This window comes from Populus euphratica, unplaced genomic scaffold (genome assembly GCF_000495115.2).
Source record: "Populus euphratica unplaced genomic scaffold, PopEup_1.0 scaffold60.1, whole genome shotgun sequence".
NCBI classification, from domain to species: domain Eukaryota; kingdom Viridiplantae; phylum Streptophyta; class Magnoliopsida; order Malpighiales; family Salicaceae; genus Populus; species Populus euphratica.
In genome coordinates, this window is record NW_011499938.1 from 531094 (window position 1) to 550934 (window position 19841).

The 19841-nt window shown below is 32.6% G+C and overlaps 2 protein-coding genes across 6 annotated transcripts in view; both read right to left on the reverse strand.

Annotated features, from left to right (window-relative positions):
- Positions 1-900, reverse strand: part of LOC105136723 (uncharacterized) — a 3023-nt gene extending 2123 nt beyond the window's left edge. For 2 of the 5 annotated variants that reach the window (XM_011042178.1, XM_011042174.1), the window contains exons 1-2: positions 715-900; positions 69-151 (exon numbers count right to left, since the gene is read on the reverse strand). In XM_011042178.1, coding sequence (XP_011040480.1) covers positions 69-95 — 27 coding nt within the window. In that variant the 5' untranslated portion in view covers positions 96-151; positions 715-900. Of the gene's footprint in view, positions 1-57; positions 152-714 lie in introns of those variants that run through there. The other 3 variants (XM_011042175.1, XM_011042176.1, XM_011042177.1) reach the window with 3 other exon arrangements.
- A 3002-nt stretch (positions 901-3902) lies between these two features.
- LOC105136724 (protein MODIFIER OF SNC1 1-like) lies at positions 3903-13686 on the reverse strand. Its single transcript, XM_011042179.1, has 11 exons — positions 13470-13686; positions 11809-11885; positions 11325-11405; positions 11184-11228; positions 10649-11024; positions 9061-9163; positions 8518-8595; positions 7043-8351; positions 6697-6958; positions 4241-6620; positions 3903-4162 (listed from the first exon to the last, which is right to left on the reverse strand). Exons 2-10 carry the CDS (start codon positions 11838-11840, stop codon positions 4323-4325), a joined length of 4584 nt encoding a protein of 1527 aa, XP_011040481.1. The 5' UTR covers positions 11841-11885; positions 13470-13686; the 3' UTR covers positions 3903-4162; positions 4241-4322.
- Between the last annotated feature and the right edge of the window lie 6155 nt (positions 13687-19841).

Consider the following 19841-nt stretch of genomic DNA (forward strand, 5'->3'; position numbering starts at 1 on the left):
GGGGGGGGGGGGGGGGGGCAGTAACACTTTTAGGGCATAAGATCTACGCAGAATTACATTTCAAGTACCTGCATCTGATGGGTCACCAATGCCATTTTCTCCACTTCAAGCACCGATTCATTTACTCAACAGCGCCTTATTCAACACAAAGCTACAGAATAACCAGACAGATATCAACACAAGAAAAAAAAAATCATTTTTATAATGGAATCATTAGGATGAGGCAACAAATACTCTCATGCTCCATTCAAATTCAAAAAACCAAAGGAAACAAAAAATTAGAAACAAAACAAAAGTTTCTAAAAGTTTTTTTTTTTTTTGCCCCTGCTGCACTGATCTCCAACAAATTACAGAAAGAATAAGCTGAACTATGCCTTCAAACTAGCTGAAATGACCACACTTTTTTGTTTTATCCAAAAACCCAGTATCCCAATAACTTCGAATTCCTCTCGTTTTTATACTTTCCTTCAATTTTCTGACCAACCAAACACACAAGCTAAGCATAGCTACAATATTCACATAAAAACCAGGCAAATGCAGACAGCTTCAAAATTTTACGGGAAACCAAACAGACCTCAAATTACAAAGAATCCACAAAGCAGAAAACATAACTTAGCAAACCCAGATGAAAAGGCAGAAAGAATTGAGGCTTAGATTGAATAATTGAAGGTAATAGATGAAGAAAAGATAGAATTTTGATAGTTGGACACGAACCTGTCTACTTGAATTCATGAGAATAGGTCTACAGAAAGACAAGCCTTTTGTGATTATTTGATTAAAAAAAGAGAAACTCTTTTGGTATCTGGATTGAATTCCTGTTTAAACAGAACGGATGGATAGAGAGAAAGAAAACAAGAAAGAAAGGTCTCTTCAGTTGGTCACTTTTTATTTATTTATTATTGTTAAAACAGCGGTGGCTGATAAAACTAGAGAGTGTGTAAGTATAGTTATACATGTTTTCTAAAAGTATTTTTTATTTAAAAATTTATTAAAATAATATATTTTAAATTTAATAAAAATGTTGATATTTATTTATACTTTTTATTTATTATTATTAAAACACCAATGGTGGGTAAAATTAAGAGAGCTTGGGAGTTAAGTGTTTTTTAAAATATTTTTTTACTAAAAAATATTAGTTTAAAAAAATAAAAAAATTTAACATATAAAAAAATTATATTCTTTTTAGTTACCCGATTTTTTTTTACTTTTTTGAATAAAATGACTATGGGAAATTAGAAATAGAATAATAAAATAAAATAATAATGATAAAATAACTAGTGGGTGGCTGGGTCTTGATGAAAGGGTCGAATTTATGGTGTGTTTGGGTTATGTTTTTGCTAGGCCTAGGCCTCTTTATCTTTACCCATTCTAGCACATTGCGGTTATTTTTGTTTATTAACATGGTTTTTTTAATAACATTGGTAAAATAATATAATATGAAAAAAAACCCGGAAAAATAGTGTGTGTGTATTTTGTAATTGAAAAAAGTGAAATATGTGACTTCAAAAAATAAAAAAGAGTTAACATATATTACAACAAAGAGAAAAAGGAATAAAAAAATTAAAAGAAAAAAAGAAAGAAAGAAAGAAAGAGATATTATATAGTTAATCTCCTATTATAAAACCATCAATATCATTATAAAGATATTGATAAAAAAAAATACAACACAACTAATAAAGATTATAAACAATAACTCAAGTGTATTGCACTTATTATTCAATGGTAACAAGAAGTTTACTTGTTTTTTACTGCAAATGTGACTCCAACATGTTCATTATTAATGAATTTTATTGATATATTTGTATTTTTTTATTAAAATCTTTTTGATGATATTAATAGTTTCATAATCAAAGCTTTATTATGTCTTTAATTTTATTTATTTAATTTTTTATCTCCTCTTTTTTTATTGTAATTTGAGCCAATTCATTTGAAATTTTATTTTAATGTAACATGAATAAATGAAAAAACTTAAAATTTGAGTTTTTCAATACAAATTATATTATTTTATCAATTTAAAAAAAAAATTCAATATATATATGTGTGTGTGTGTGTGTTATTATGTGTTCGATTTAATAATGGTTGATGTTGATTATTGTGTATTAAAAAAATCTTTGACAACATAACTTCTAAAAAATCTATTTTCATGGCACAAAATAGATCTAAATATCGCCAAATTATTTATACTTGCTATCTCTAAATTCAAAAACACCTTTATATGTGTGTGAAAACAATACAAAATATTTTAAATAATTTATTTTTAAAAATAAGTTAAAAAGAATATAAGTTCTCATAATAAATAAAATAAATAAATTATTTTTTATATATAACTTGGAAATAAAATAGTTGATTTTATTTATTCATGAAACTTTTGAAACATAAAATATAATTCGATAAACACAGTGAAAGTTAATTGTTATATTTATGAAACTAACAAAAACTTATGAAAAAAAATAGATAATTCGATAAACATAGTAAGAATTAATTGTTATATTTATGAAACTAACAAAAATAATACAAAATAATACAAAATGAGCTCTCAAAACTACTAAAATAAAAAGGGAAAGGAATGAATACTTTTTATAATCAACAAACAAATGATTATTTTTACAATTTTCATAAGAAAAAGATTATAATTCCTCGAAAAATGCACGCTGTGAAATAAAACAGTGGAAGTGCAATTCTGAATATAGATCATTTTGTTGAAACACTATTTTGCTAAAAAAAAAAGTTTTTTTAGTGTTTATACATTATTTTGATGTGATAATATTAAAAATAAATTTTAAAAAATAAAAAATATATATTTTAATATATTTTTAAATCAAAATATTTTTAAATACAATTGTCAATTTTATTCTGTTCCATCAAGAAAAGCCAGTGTATCTTGTTCCAGTTCAAAAAACAAAATAAACCCCAATATATTTCATTTCACTCAAAATCTTTTTCAATTTTTAAAATTCTGCTCAATTTCTAGCTATTCCAGTTTTGTTCCAGGCATTCCATTCTAGTTAAATAATGCTTTTTGTTTTTTTTTAATGTTGTCTAGTTTTACAATATTAATTATATTTTTTAATCCAATACTTGGATCTAGTTAAAGTTTCATGAGGAATCTTCTAATATATTTTTATATTCCAAGTTAAAATCTTAAAGCAATTCAAAAAAGTTTTGCAAGACCCTCAATTGAATAAAAATACATAAAATAACAATTGGACTAATTAACAAGTTATTTTATTATATTTTCTTTAGATGAATTTTTTCTTTAATTTTATCATTCATCAATAAATATATTAAAAATTAATCATCATAATTTATAAATTATTATGCTTTTATAACTTGGGTTATAAATTTATTAGAAATTAAATTTTATAATTTATAGAAATTAAACTTCATAATTTATAAGTTATTATGATTTCATAACCTGAATTACAAATTTAAAAAATTAATTTAAATTAATTCAATATGTTTTAATTTTGATTTTTTTTTAAATATCATTTTATATATTTTTTAATCAAATTATATTTTTACATTTTTTAATCAAATTATATTTTTACAGTTATCTAAATTATTTTTAAACTATCAAGTCAATTGGTTTAACTTCTATTGATTTTAGTCGTGCTTGAAATTTAAATCATGTAAATTTGAATTGAAGTCATGATTGATAAATTAATATTTTGAATTATATATATATGCATTCCGAAACCGAAATGGGAAAAAAGAACGATACTGTCTCAAACACCCTTCCAAAGTGCACTGAACATTGGATCGTCAAGGTCACTTGTCCAGTCCAAATCCCATGCGGTGGACCACAACCACCCTAATATTATTTATCTAACGGTGCCTGGCCTTGATGGAGCGCAAACCTCTCTTCCCACGCTGAACTCCCTCGAGGACCAACGAAGAGAGGCTGGAATAAATGTGGGAGAACCAGGATAGCTCCTCTACTTCATTCTTTCCGGTGTTCACATAGAAGGAATATAGATCACTAGTTACACTGCTCAAAACATATCTAGGGTTCCACAGCAAACACACTGCGACCAGTCACCAAATTACACTGCTCAGATCAAATACATCTTAAAAATAAGAAAATAAATCAACCACATCCAAGGGCCTCCTGTCTGTCTGTCCGTCTTCTTTTTCCTGGACGCCATCCGTGTTGCTCCAAGCCCTGCTCAATTAATATGCCATCAGCTGATGATAATCCAATATTATTTACAGCAGAATATGACTACCTAAACTAAAATACCTGAAACTGTGAGGGATCAAGCCCAAACTTTTATGGAGGCATGGTTTTTTGACACACCAAAACCGATCTGAGAGTTTCATCCCTAATCATAATTGGCATCTACTCGAACACTACTACCAGTTTGCCATCCACGAGAGTTTCCCCCGCCATGCCTTGAGCGACCCTGACCTCTCTCCCTGGACCTTGCAACAAAATTATGGGAAACATCTTTTGAAGATTCAAAATTGTTAGCTTTGTAAGTATTTTGTGGCCCTACTGGCTGGCACTCATAATGTGTATTCTGTATCTGCCTTTCACGGTTTGCAGGTATGTTGTGTTGCTTGTTATCTTTCCCAGAACCACTCCACTCGCCACGAGAATCATGCTCTCCACCAAAACAGCTGTTTTGGTTTCCATTTTTTTGGAACCCTGATGACACACGTTGCTCTTGTTGGAAATCCATATTCATAGGAGATGATTCAACTGGGCTACTGGGATGTCGTACTTTATGTGAAGGTATCTTCCTTCCATTCTTACCCTCTTGATGCGCAGTGCATGGAACTTCTTCCAAAATGCTCTTTTCAGATAGAGAGCGATCAGGATGAGGCCGGGCCTTAACTGTAGCAAAATCCCTGCCAGGTTGAGACAGCAGTGGCATGAAAGTTAGGGAAGTGGAATCCTTTTTATTACCCCTACCAACTTCAGAGCCTGTGTTCTGACCGCCATTGGTCCTGCTTCCTCGCTGATTAGTTGCTGAAAATGGCTGAGATTTAGGTTGCCAATGAGATGCTGATCTTTCCCCAACAGACCGATTTTCTTTTGAAGTTGCAGGTAAGTCAGCTTGATGCATCTCTGAGCCTGAAGTTTGGACATAAACCTTTTCGGTGTCCCCAGTATTAATTCTCTTCTCATCAGGCTCATGGCTATATCCTGTGCCTTTTTGTCCCCTATATGATTGCCGCCTACCTCTGGCTGTTGCACTCTGATCTTTTATAGCAAGGGTAGTGACTGGCACATCAATATTTTCAGGCATGTTCCAGCCATCAGGCTCATTCCATTCATCCGAATAACTCAATTGCTCTTTTGGGGAACTTACATCAGGTTTCTGGACTTGATGCTCAATTGATTTTTGAACATTCCTACTTGTAAAAGATGTGGTTGATTCTGCTGATCCCCGTTGGCGCCATGATCCTTGCATTTTTCCAGACTTATTTTGCCTGCCATCCCCATTCTTAGCTTCCAAAGTGGATCCTACCTTTCCCATGCCTGTGGAAGAGGTTTGAGAACTTTCAATGCTTGGAGAACCCGATTTGGGTTTTCCAGCAGTCTCATCTGGTGTAATCTGATTGATTAATGGAGCCACTGAGTGGGGACTGCTTCCTTGCTGAGCCATTTCTTTGGCCACAGGTTTTGGAATGTATCTTTCAATTTCTGCCCGTTTAGTTCTTGCATTATTCTGCACTTGCTGATCACTCTTCATGGGTGCACTAATGACATCAGCCACGTTCTTCTGAGTGGCTTCATCAGCAGCCTCAATTTTACTTTGTGACCGAACAGGTGCCCAGATAACATCGCCACCTGGAAATTTTTCAGCTAATTTATTAGCTTGTGGATTCCTTGGCATCCTGCGAAAATGTTGCACTTTCCACTGGTTATTTACTCTTCCATGAGCTTCTTCGTTTGGTGATGATGTGCGTTGATCCATGGATTGACTTCCATCTCTAGAATCAGTCTGCAGCTGAAATGAGCTTGGATCCAAAAGAGATTCAGAAGCCGACTTGCCACTTTCAGCCGAAGTGTCTAAAGCAGCAGCTGATTCTTTTGATAGAGTTGGTGTTACAACTGCCAATGTTGATGTATCATCCATTTTGTGTTTGTTCTTTCCATTCCTGTTCTTCCTTCTATGATTTACTGAAGACTCAGCCATGGCAGCTGGGTTGATGGGTAAAGTTGATTCTGAGTTCGAGGTAAGTTTGTTCACACCCTCAAGAGAAACAGGAGCATTAGCTGCTATATCAGTAACATTTTTCGGTGTTTCAGTTGTAGAAGATGATAACTTATCATTGGAAGTCTTTCCCAAGGGACCATTCTGCTTCTGCCTGTAGCTCACACGCTTCTGCTTAGAAGCTCTACTGTCATGAATCTGTGGGGCATTATCAGGGTGATCAGCATCAGCTTGACTAACATCCTGTAGCAGTGGTTCCAATTGGTCATGTATCACAATGGACTCCTTATGGGTCGCCTTTGGCTTCTCTGGCAGCACCTCACTTAAACTTTCTGCTGCTTTTGTCCACTTGAACTCTTTTGCAAGTGCCTTGGCCTTTTGCTCTCTTTCCCATTCCTCCTCTTCCTTCTCTCGCTGTTTAATCTGTTGAATAGCTAGCTCTTCCATCTTAGCATGCTGATTAAAAATTACAGCAAGTAAAGATGCTGATAGATAACAATGGAATTATAAAAATAAAAGATGAATATATTACTTGTGTCTGGCTATCACCGGGATCAGGGTGCGGTGGCACAGATACTCCATCATCCTTCCCTTGATGACATAACCCAGACTTTTCAGTTGCCTCCGCAAAACTATGGTCTTGCCTATAAACATTAGAACTTTCAAAATGAGAAGACAATACACACGGCGAGTCTACAACTTGGGATCTTCTCTGCCACCTATCAGGCTCTTGGGTGATAAATCTCCCTTTTCCATGATGATCAGATCTTCCATGCATACCTTGAGTTGATCTCCTGTGAATTTGAATATTAGTGCTGTCCAAAATTGGAATAACAGATCCATTGTCAATGGAAGCCTGCAGGGAAAAAAGAACACACCTGGAGCTTGGTGTTTCGTTAGCATTTTGTACCTCAAGGCTCTTATCTGCAGCAGAAATGCGGTCTTCATGGAAACCAGCGTCAAAAATGCCACTGACATGAGTTCTTTGAGATATATAACTAGTACCAGCTTCATTTGCAGAATGATTAGACTTGGCATTACCAACTTGTAACCTATTCTTCTGCTCCTCCCTACTGGAAACAAATTTAACTTCTTGCCTTCCATCAGAGGCCCGGGCCTTTGCATTTAAACCTATTTTCCTAATCAGAATGGGATCTTTTGGGGCTGCTGCAACTTCTGGAAAAGCAGATGCTGCATGTTCTGAATGTTTCAATTCCTTAACTGAACTATCAGCAGCGGCCTTCCAATTTCCCACATGTTCAAGAGGTTTCACTTTAGCACCTCCTTGGTTGTCAGTGGCCTCAAAAGAAAATTCTTCTCCATATCTTCCTGTATCTCTCTCTCCATTTTTCTTGTCATCTGCTCTCCAGCCACTCTCCCACGATGACTTTCTTTGTTGGTCTGCCTTCCCAGGATATGATGTATTGGTTGTCATCATGGCATCCCACTTGTGTTCTTCATCTTTTCCCTCTGAACCATCAGGCTGCTTAATGACTTTGTATGGTCCTCGGGTATCTTGTTGATGACCAGACTCAAGTTGTTCAGAAACCATTGTGTGACCACTAGGGCCATATCCACCTGGTCCTCCATGAGAATTTCCAGGATCAGGAGTATTTTGACCAGAATATCTGTTATAGGGAGCAGGGCCCACTGTCATTCCCATAAACTGAATATCTCGATCATTGGAATTGCAGTAGCCCACAGGAGGACCATAGTAGTTCTCATAAGGGACTGGTCCAGGATAAAAGCCATGCCCAAATGGCATGCCTGGGCGAATAAAGGCATCATGCATATGGGGTCTGAACACATCTCCATTCTTTGGATGTGGTCCTCTTGGTCCAGATCCTGGTGGAGGACCTTGCTGTGGGTTGGCAAGAGCAGCAGGGGGGATCTGTGGACGATAATAAGGAAACGGCTCTATTGGAAAGCCACCAGGAGCAATCGGGGGTGCAAAAGGCGGACCTCCTGGAGGCCCTCTGTACCAGACACCACCAGGATGATTATTTACAGGGGGACCATGCCAAGAATCATAATTTTGATGACGAATATTAGAATTAGGATACAAATGGGGATCAAGATGCCACTTCTCCATGTTAGGCCTCAACCCATCTTCACCATGCATGAGATTCTCTCTCCTCCAAGAATTTGCAGATTCAATTTTTGCATTTGTCTTTATAGAAGCATCACCTGGAAATTAGAACAGAAAAAAAAAATAACATGACTATTGTTTATATTTAGTCAGGCATTGGCTGTTGTCACATGTAAGGCATGCACGCAAGTACGCCAGGTTACATAATAAAAGAGGCAGAAGCATTCATACAAAAAATAGAAGTCCGGTGCCAAAAACACAAACCTGCAGAATTTCCATTACTCTCCTTCCCTGGAGCTACTACACTTGATGATGAACCAGGACGACTGTAAGAACCATGGTCTGCAATTAAATAGTTAATATATATGACTGATCATGAATGGGAAACATGCAATTAGAATAGATTAATACATCCATATAAATAAATCTCATGTGAAACATTATTTGAGAATGAGATTGGATGTGAGGATTTTTTTCAAAAATTAATATAACTCAGCATACATGAACAGATACCAGGGAAAAAGAAAATTAGCCAATTCATGAAAGTCTTCCCCGCACCCTCAATAGAAAAGAAAATTTACACAACCTTTTCAAAATCAAAACAAGTAGATATCAATGTATATGACTTGGTTATACCTAAAAAGACAATTGAACTATGCATGATTGAAAGACTACAAAAAAGACAGCAAGTTTTCTTGGCTCTTTAAGAAGCACTGAATTCTAAAAACACCCAAGCAATCATATAATGAGCCCAAATTCATATCCCAAGTTGATAGTATTAGAGGACAAGGCAATATAAGTATGAACCTTGGGACTCCAAGTTTTTTCCAGAGATTTCTTTTTCTGAACCCAGTGTTGGAAAATCGCCAGAAGTCAAAGAAAACCCATCATTCTTAGAGGATGTCACACCCTGCATGTATTTAAATCAGGTACTATAAAATTAATAAAAGAAAAACGCACAAGCAAACCCAAAAGAACAAATAAAATCAATTTGGTCTTGGCATGGGTTGTTGGGAATGATCAAGCACATAGGATGTGAGTTACTAACAACCTTATGCCAAAACATGGACCAAATAGCCCAACATGATTTTTTATCAGTAAACCAAATCTCGCCTCCTAGGACAGTCTTTCTCCTTGTATTACAACTACCAACTCTTTCTTCAAGACAACTACCAAATCTAGCCTCCCAGGACAGCCTTTCTCCTGTTATTACAACTACCTACTCTTTCTTCAAGATATCATAATGAGAACCACAATCCATGTTGTAAATGACTAAGAATTTCTTTGTAGAATAAAATAAAATCATATACATATGTATGAAACATGTCAGATGTTACAGGTGGCATATTCAATTCTGCCACAAATAATGGTTCATTCCCCAACTCTTCAAAGTTTTTGCCCTTGAACTCTACATTTACAACGTGGTAATGCCCGCCACTTTGTAGTTTATATAGCAAAAACACTTTATATCCTCCACCAAATGAGTGTTAATAAACAGATTAGTTGAAGGCTTTTATTATTGAAAAAGCGGTCAATCAGTAAGAAAAGGTTTTTATAGTGACGAGCAGCCCTTTACAGACGTGTGTGGAAAAAAAGGGTAAATATGGAACACAGGCAGATGTATTTATTTCAGATAATAATGGCAAATTGAAAATTTGTAGCTCCCCAAGGGGTAGGGAAGCCATAACCTTGTGTGGATATCTTTAACAGATCAATATGGTTTTCTAATGTCAAAACATGGGGATTCCTAGCAACAACCATTACGATCCAAGCATGTGGATTCCCATCTGAGAATTTTGAGCTCATCAATTTGAATTGTAATTTAAGAGATAATGAGGAAGGAACTCCATGCATTCACAATGCAAGGAGAAGGCCATCAAATGGGTTGAAAAAGCAGTTGATAAGAGGTTTCAGAAGCTAGGGCTACTGATTGCAATTAAAACCAACAATTAACTTAACATGCATTTAATTACAAACATTTTAATGAATACAATCCTCCATATGACTTAGAAGGTCCTATTATAATCACTGCCAGTGAACTGTTGTAGGGTTTACCAACAGAAGCACTCTACAATTTTCATTAATTTCTCAGGGCTACCATTTTAGATATTACTAGCTATATAATCAACTAATTAAAGAACCTGTTGCCTACTCAAACAAGCACCACTTAAGCAGCAATTCAGAAACCTATTTGCCTATCACTATCTTGGTTTCTGCAATTGTTTGAAAGGGAAGATTAGGGAAAAAGAGCCCACCAATACAAAGATCTGCAATAAAAAGGAAGAGGTGCCAAAAATGAAATGCACATACTTCACCAGCCAACATTAATACATGCCATATGTTCATAGTAATTAGTATGAGATGATTTAAGCAGTGATCTTTAAGAAAACTATACCAACTTTTCTGCTGTTCCAGTTGTACCCCATGCCAATGAATTATCAGACAACGGTTCCGCAAACCGAGATAACTGCGAGCTACCAGGTCTTGTTTCTGCACTGCGAGGACGCAGCGGCACAGGTGATGTTTGATTTGATGTCAATGCTCCTGATGCCGAAGATGGCCTAGAATTTGAACCCCATGCATTAGTGATGGGTTCATGGGTTCTATCACTGCTTGCAGTTGATGGTCGAGTGCCACTTCCACCAGATGAAGGGCGGCCACTGAGATGGCTTGGAGAACCACTACCACCATCAGTGTTTGGAGAAAGCATTGAAGAACCCCAGGCATTAGGTGTGGAGGAAGATGATCTGGTGCCCCAGCTATGAGTACCCCTGTCAAGGTTAGGAAGAAATTGTGGATCAAGTCAAGCCAAGCTCATAATGAAGAAATAAAGTAATGGCATCAAGGCATTTCATGAAGAATAAGAAGAATGATAGCAAGAAAACCAGAGAAGGGCATCAAAAAGCCAGAAAGGTAGATGAATTACTCACTTGGGCACAATTTCAACATTTGGGTCCAGACCATGATTTTCTAACCTTGAAACATCAGAGAGAAAACATGAAGTTTGATTGGGAGTGAACCAAGGGCCTCATCATATGAAACCACACGTGATTGAGAAAAAACCTAAATACCTTTGGCTGGGTAGGTTTATTGGTTTTGGAACTGCAACTTTCCCCAAAACTTTCATACCACCTTTTCTTGCAGAAGCCCATCTGCAAACGATCATTTTTAGATAAAAATTCTTAAGAAAATTGTTGGTTATATCCAATAATTTCAAGTTCAAAACCATTCAAACATAAAAGTTGACTTTCCATAATGCACAAACATAAAACAAAAATACAGACGAAACACCACTGCATCCAAACCACAACACTCTTAAATGTGAACATGCCAAAGGCAATATGAAAACTGCATGGAATCTATGAAGTCTGACACGCCCAGCAATCCTGATAAAATGGTGATGCCACTCTAAGCCAATATTGCACAAGTTTGAAGGGTAATATCAATACCATGTGAAGAAAATGTCTGCCCTCCCAATGGCCATGCAAAATCAAACACGTGCTAAAAGATGATGGGTTATTTCAAAAGGCATGAAACTGCATATAAACCCCATACCTGCGCTCTGCGGTCAACATACTTGATGTCATAATTCAGAAGTCTTAGCAAGGTCATCCAAAAGACTTTGACACAATCTAGGAAGATAAAGAAACAAGATAAAACTACATCAATATGATGTCTCACAATAAAGAACATGGCAAAAGGATAGTAAATATTGCATGTGCAATAAATAATGATCTACATAATTTTTCATCTCTAATAAGAGGAAAAGAAAAAAGGGAAGCATGCACAAAAAAGACAGCATCAATTTCTGAAATCTTAGTCCACACCCAACAAGCACACAACCATAACTGAATTAATTGAAAAAAAAAAACATGTAGCCGACCAGCAATCATATGCTTCATTCATTATGTGAGAAAACAACCTCATGCAACTGTCTAATAGTTCGAGGGAAGACCCAGTTCAGTTAGTGTTAGAAGAATTAATGTCACATTTTCTTCCTAACACATTCTAGAATTCTAAAAACTAGCTCAATCCCAATTCTTTCCTAACAACTAACAGCATCATTTCTAACTCACTTCATATAAACACAAAATTTACATTTCTCAACATTCCAACCCACAAATCAACCCCTATCCACATTCACCATAGAAAATGGTATTGGCATTTTATACCAGAATAGAAATATACCATACACAGCATGCAAAATCCCCTTCTCCATTTTACGTTTCCGGTACTCACTCATGGAATCCAAACTCAAGGTAAGAAAGATGTTCTCTTTGCTCCCTCTTGATATCCAGAATGTAATTTCCATGCTAAATTTTCTCTTTAACTGCTATTAATAGACCATTAGGATCTTCCGGTACTCACTCCTCTTTTAACAATAACTAGTGCTTAAATTACCTCTGAAGCCACCTAACACTTCTGCCCTCAATCATTCACAATTGTAATCAAATAAAATCATGAAATGTGCAAACAAAACTGCACCAATGTATAGAATCTCATTCCATTTGAAACAAAACCCAACACTTAGATCACTCAAACAGAATCAACTGTGCATCAAAAACTTGCAGTTCACCACTAATTATAAAATTTTTCAAGCTATTGGACGAAAAGAACTCATGCAACCGAACTCATATTGTTTAGTGACGAGCAGACTTGGAAGAGTTGAGTGTTGTATAGACAAAAATAACTCATCCCACGTTTCCTTCATAGCACTTCTTATCCTCTCAACATCATTCCCAACTTGCTCAGTCCATGAACAACACGAAGGAATCTAGATTTCTCGACACACGAAGCCTTGTAAAATCATGCCCTATCTTATTATTCACTCCAAAACCAACATGCGAAAGGTGGGTTCCTCTCTTATCACCAACCTATAATCCCACTCTACAGTACCCATACATAGGAAAACTAATAAAGCTCTTTCAATAACTGTAATCAAATAAACCAAAAATATATATATTACTAAAAAAAATGTTAGGAGCAAAGAAAAATTAGAAGATAAAACCTAGGAAACTCCCTCGAATAAACATAGAATCGAGTCAATATAAATTATACATAAAAAGGAAACTGAAATCACAACGTAAAACACGCTGGCTAGGTACAAATTCGACAGATAAAATAAGATAAAAACCACTCTATTTTTTCCGGCAGTTTCTCGGCAAGCAAACAGAGAAATAAATTACGAACGATCAATTAACTAGAGAGCTACTTGCCTGCGATTTGATTTCTTTCGTATTATTATTAGTTTTTCTCTCGAAACCCTAGCGGAGAGAAAAGGCGGGGGAGAGAGAGAGAGAGAGATTTACGTAACGGGTTTCGTAAGGGATTGGGAAGAGACAGAGATCCGTGCAGGGTGAAAGCAACGATTGAGGAGAGTGAGAATCGTTTTTACTTTTTATTTTTAATTATAGTAAATTTTTAGATCCGCGAGAGAGAAGAGAGAGAAAGCTGAAGAAGCGAGAGTTATTTGTTGCAGTGGCCTTGATACTTGACAAGGACCCTCTCTCTCTTTTTTTCAAAGATATCTACAAGTTAACTCGTACACGAAAATAATAATAATAATGATAAATAAAACAATTAAAGCAGAAAGTGGTTGGGGTAAGCAAATAAATTGAAAAAATATATATTAAAAAAAAAAACTTTAAGGAATGGCAAAAGTTTTGTTACTGTGCACATTGCACCGTCGACAGTAACAGTATTTTTACTATGTTACCCCTCAAAAAAAAAAAAAACCTTATAGCTAATGGTTGTGAGTAAAATTATCTTTGCAATGTGACCATTTTGATATTTTAAAATGATTGGTTTTACACTTTCTAGATGCACGGTAAAATGACATTAAAGCCCTGGAAAGTAAAATTGTAAGGCTGTTATAAAGAGTTATTTTTGTATTTTTATATAAAAGTGCACGGCAAAATAATGTATTTACTTTTATAATAAAAAATATTTGACTGATAAAGAGAGGTATTTTCAATCCTTAAAGACTTAATTACTCTTAAATTCAAATACTTATACACTAAGTCGAAGAATAATATTTTTCATTATATAATATTGGTGTTTTTGTTATTATTAGGTTAGGTCATGATAAATTTAATATTTTAATAAATAAAAAAATATTAAAAAACATATACTAAGACATGTTGAGTATGCACTATGTATCGACTGCTTTGTTGTCTTCGGATGACACACGCGGCTAATTTCAATAGCCAAAAAAAAACATTCTAGGACAGTGTTAAATTTGTCTTGATATTTTCTCCATAATGTGTAATACATGCACCAAATGGATCTCTAGTTTGGCACTAATAACTATTTTTTTATTTTCTCTCTCTAATATGATGTTTGCACCATACTCTTCAATTTTTCAAACCAACCCCTCAACTTCTCTTTTTTTTCAATTTAGTTAATGTTTCTTTCGTTACTATTTATTTTATTTAAAATAATTTATAAAATTAAAAATTTATTTTGATTACATCCTTGTTTAATTTTTTTTTCTTTGTTAAATTTGATCCTTATTCATTTAATTGTTATTTATTTAAGATATTTTTTTTGTGTGGTTTCACCCTCCATCATTTTTTTCCCATTAGATTTTATCTTCATTCTTTGGATTGTTGTTTTTCAGCTTTTTTAAAAAATTTAGATTGATATTTTTTTTACCCATTTCATCCTTCAACATTAAATTAGTTTGAGTTTAAGCTTTTTTGTTAAGTCATGTCTAGGATTTCATGAGTTGTAAGTTTGAGAAATTAACTCAACTTTAGAATGTTTGCTTGGTTTTTTTTTTATCCTTTTTAAGTTTTTTTTTTAATTTCACCCTTCAACATTTGCTTAATTAGAGATTAAGCTCTATTTTTTTTTAAATTTTTTTTATATCCTCTATTTTATCCTTTATTTTTTAATTTGACTAGGTTATCTTAGGTCTTTTGAATTGTTGTTCTTTGTTATATTTATTTTTAAAAACTTATTTTATTCTTAAATTAAATATAATTGATTGATTGAACATACATGAATGCCCACTTCAACGTGTGTTTGTTCAATGTGCTTTTTTGGGCATTACTTTAGTAGCTCATACGACTTCTTTTAATGTCATCATGTAGCTCTTTGTAGTGAGGTTTGAACTGTTTTAGCAAAATCTTTTGGTGAAGAATGATGTCTAAGGTGGAGTGACAGTAAGTCTTCAATAATTTTTTCTTTTTTCTCCTTTTAAGTATGCTATTAGCAATTTATTTTTTTAGTTAATTGTTGTCAAATGTTTCTTTTGTGGTTTCTATATTATCATTGTCTATAATTTAAATCATGTCATTAAATTCCTCATTCTTATTAGATCCAATCAAGTTAATGACCAGAATATTACGTTTTTCTTACTTCTTTAAAAACATTATAATCGTCTAAGCATCCCTTTGTAATGTTAAAAATTTGGATTAGATTATGGCGAAACATAAATTACTGATCTAGAAAAAACCTAAAGGGGAAGGAAAAATCACCATACATATAGACCTAAATTACAATTTATTGTGATAATGTATTTACCATTTTACCCTTTTTAAAAAATCAATGGCCCTAGTGTAGGGGGTATTTTATCTTTTCACATTGCCTATTGATCGTTATAAGATTTGTTGAGGGTATATTAATTTTTTTCTTTTTTAAATGCATAATAAAATTACTAATTTACATCTAAAAGAAAAAAAATTAATTCTAGCATTTAGGAGTTTTTTTTGGTATTTTTCACTTTTTTAAGCATAGTAAAATAACTCAATTGCCTTTAATATAAAATAAATTTAAAGCTTATATCCTGGTGCGTTTTGGTCTTCTTAACCTTCTTTTTTGTTATTACTAAATAGCCAAGGGTTAATTGATCTTTTAACAAATATAAAATATTTTTAAATTTGACAAAGTGGCTGACACATGTGTGTGGGAGGCGCCCACAATCTTTTAGTGGCGTGTGCAGTAAGGTTTTTTTTTTCCACTTTTCTCTCTCATTCCCTTAAAAGCATTCAAAATTTAAGAGTTATCTTCTTAGTTATTGATATTTCTCTCTCATTTCTGATTTTTTTTTATCTTTTTTGTTAAAAAAGTTTTGCTTTCAATTTCATCTTTCAATCCTAATTTGTTATATATATTTTTTTTTCAATTTGATTCTTATTATTTTGATTTTATTTTTCCTTTTGCTAAAGTGAATTTTCTTTTTTCACCCTTCGATAAAAAATTCATAGTTTTCCTTTAATTTATTTTTTATTTAAATTTTATTTTTTATTTTTTTAATTGCTATTTTTTCATCCTTATATATATATTATCCTTCAATATTTAATTGGTTTAGGATTGAGTTTTATGATTTTTCATGTATAATGCTTTAAGTCTAATGACTTTGTTCACGAGTTCCAACAATTAATATTGGTCGACATCTTTTTTTACTTATTTTTTTTATTTTATTATTCAACATTAGTTTTTTTAAATGGAGTTTGTGGTTTCTTTTTATTTATTTTCCATCAGGTTATCTTGATTTCGTGACCCACCAATGGTTTGATAGATCACCATGGGTTGACTTACCTTTTATTACTTAGATTACATATTTATAATGCTAATAGGGGTTGGCTCAAGCCGGGTTTTTTTTTCTTCCTTTCACCCAATTTCATCCTTCCATAATTAATTGGTTGAAAATTAAATTACATTGTTTTCTCCTTTTGGAAAAAGGATTTTTTCCTAAATTATCATGATCATTTTTTCTATTTTGGTTTTATTATTGCTATTAATTTTTTATCAATTGATTAAAATAAAATCAACTTATTTGACTTATCAAGTCTATGGCTCGAGTAGTAGATTTTTTTAGAATATATTTATAGTATCTAAACATAATTTTTTACATAAATATTATACAACCCTACTAGTTAGCATGTGTCCACATCTAGTATCATAAAAGTAAGATTTTATATGGTCATACATGATTAGCATTCAGAGATGGATAATCTATGGAAATTCATTTTTATGAACTCGATTGGAGTTGGACACTATACAATTATCATCCTACATGCTAATGACCCACCATATTATTAAACAACATTAATGAAGTTGTATTTGGTATAAAGTGGAAAATTTAAAGAAGAAATATTAAAGAAATAAGGTTTTAAAATGTAAAAATAGGTTAAAATGAAGAACTAAGAAAATGTTAGTTGAAGTTGGAAAAATTATGAAAGATATTAGTTTATAAGTTTGCACTGCAATGCAGGAGAAATCAATTTTTTTTAACTTAACATATAAATCCAAGTTGTAAAGAACTATTTAGGTTTGTTATTAAAACCAACATAACGAGTCAACCTTGAAACATTTTAATCTGATTACTTGCTTAGTCCAAGTTTAGAATTAGATTGTGTGAGATATGCTCTAACATAACCTAATCAACTTGATCAGTCCAATGATAACCCAGCCAGCCGATAAAAAATTTTAAGGATAAAATTGAGAAAAATAAACCCCCCCCCCAGCCGATAAAAAATTTTAAGGATAAAATTGAGAAAAATAATAAAATTAAAGAAAAAAAGCCTCTTAACCTAACTTTTCTCCTAACTTGAGTTTAAAATTAAACTGTGTAGAAATTGTCTTCATGCAATCCACTTAACATGGTTGGTCCAAAGGTGACCTTCTCGATAGGTAAAAAAATTTTATAGATAAAATTGAGAAAAAGAAAAAGAAGATGACATTATATATATATATATATATGAGTAATAAAGAAATAAAAGGAATCAAAATTTTATAAAATAAAGAATAAATGTTACATGGATAAACCTTATAGGACCTGGGTTTTGTAAAAAAAAAAAAAAGGAGTGGAGCTTAAATATCTAACCTAGGCTTCTTAGTCAGGTATACCACATTGGGCAGTAACTTCCATGATTGAGAACATATCCACAAAGTTAGACATCGGGACTAAATAAAAGGTATCACTGAAGTCCATTTACATTCCCTTTAATTGGTTGAAGAAATATAGGTTGGACAGAGCAAGAAATATCTTATCCCCTACCATCTTAGTCAAAGTTGCAGACTGTATAAAACAATTCTTGGAACTCCCGATGAAAGTTCCTTAAAGCCTTTAGTAGAGCTTAATAATGCCAGGATTCTTCCCCGGTAACAAGAAACTTAGTCCTCATACCATTTTAAGTGGTTTCTCCTTAAGGATCTCCTATTTTAGGGAATCCACTTGGTTGTAGGTGACTTGAAATAATTTGTCGTTGGAGCCCAACTAAAGGAAAACACCTTGTATTTATTTCTTTAGAAAAGAATAAGTCACCTTAAAGCTATTTACTTCAACCTCTACAATAACTTTTTTCTTTTTTAGTTGCTTGAAAGCTTAACTTGCTTTGTTTGCAATCACAACCTCTCTTACATGATTCTTTTCAGCCATACAACACCTCTTGGAATAGACATAGATCATAAAAGTCTGATGATAAGTACTTAAAAGTACATTTTTATTAAGGTTTTATATCATCATATTGCATTTGAAGTATCATTAAATTTCCTAACTAAAACATGTTATTATAATAACAAGTCTAATAATATAAGATATTTTTAATTTATGATAAATATTTAATTTAAATGTATAAATATCCCAAAATTCATAGGACTAATTGATGTATTTAATTATTGAAATTGAGAGATAAAATGAGGGTTAAGCTTCAAGAAGAAATTCTAGTTGGGCCGGTTCAATTACATCTAGAACACTATTTGATTTTTGGGTAATTACTAGAGCTATAGACCTTGGATGTAGGCGTGGTTTAGCTTGATGAAAATCTTAGATATAGACCTAAACATTTATGAATAGTCTAAAACTCAATATTATTGTTTTGAAGTTTAAATCTTAGTAACAAAAGAGAAGTTTTAACTTACCATAAAGCCAAAATATTGTTCGGTGTTCAGGCCATATCTTAAGTTTTAGAAATTTAAATGAGCCCACTACTTTTTTTATTGGAAATATATGACAAATACATATAACTTTCATGAAGATCATTTATCCAAATTATAATGTTGTTTATAATATTTTGTTCAGTCACAAAATGAATAATTAGCCACCAAATTAGTTAAACCACTAAATTAATTAGCCTCCATCAATAGTTTTAAATTTTAGCCTATAAAAAGAGATATTTGTCATTTATTTAGATATATTGATTTTTAGATCAAGATCATGCTTTTACTTTCTCTTTTTATAAATTATAAAAATTTAGAAACCAAATTACAAATAAAAACTTCAAGAATTAAAATTAAATTTTCGAAGTACTATTTCTTACTATGTCATCCATGATGTATAAGGGTATAGGAAAATAAAATCCCTTTCTCAATTAGTATAATTTATAATTATAATTATAATTACAATTATAATATAAAATCATATGATGCAGCCCTACAATTTTATAAGTATCATAAATAGAGTAATCAATAAAAACTAAAAAAAAAAGATAAATTCATTGTTCATCTTTTCGTAAAGTTTTTTTTTAATTTTTTTTCAGTTTTATGTTAATATTGGGTTTATTAGATATTGAGCTTTATAATTTATTTCAAGTTATTTAATTATTATTTTTCATTTTATTATTTCAATATTATATTAATTA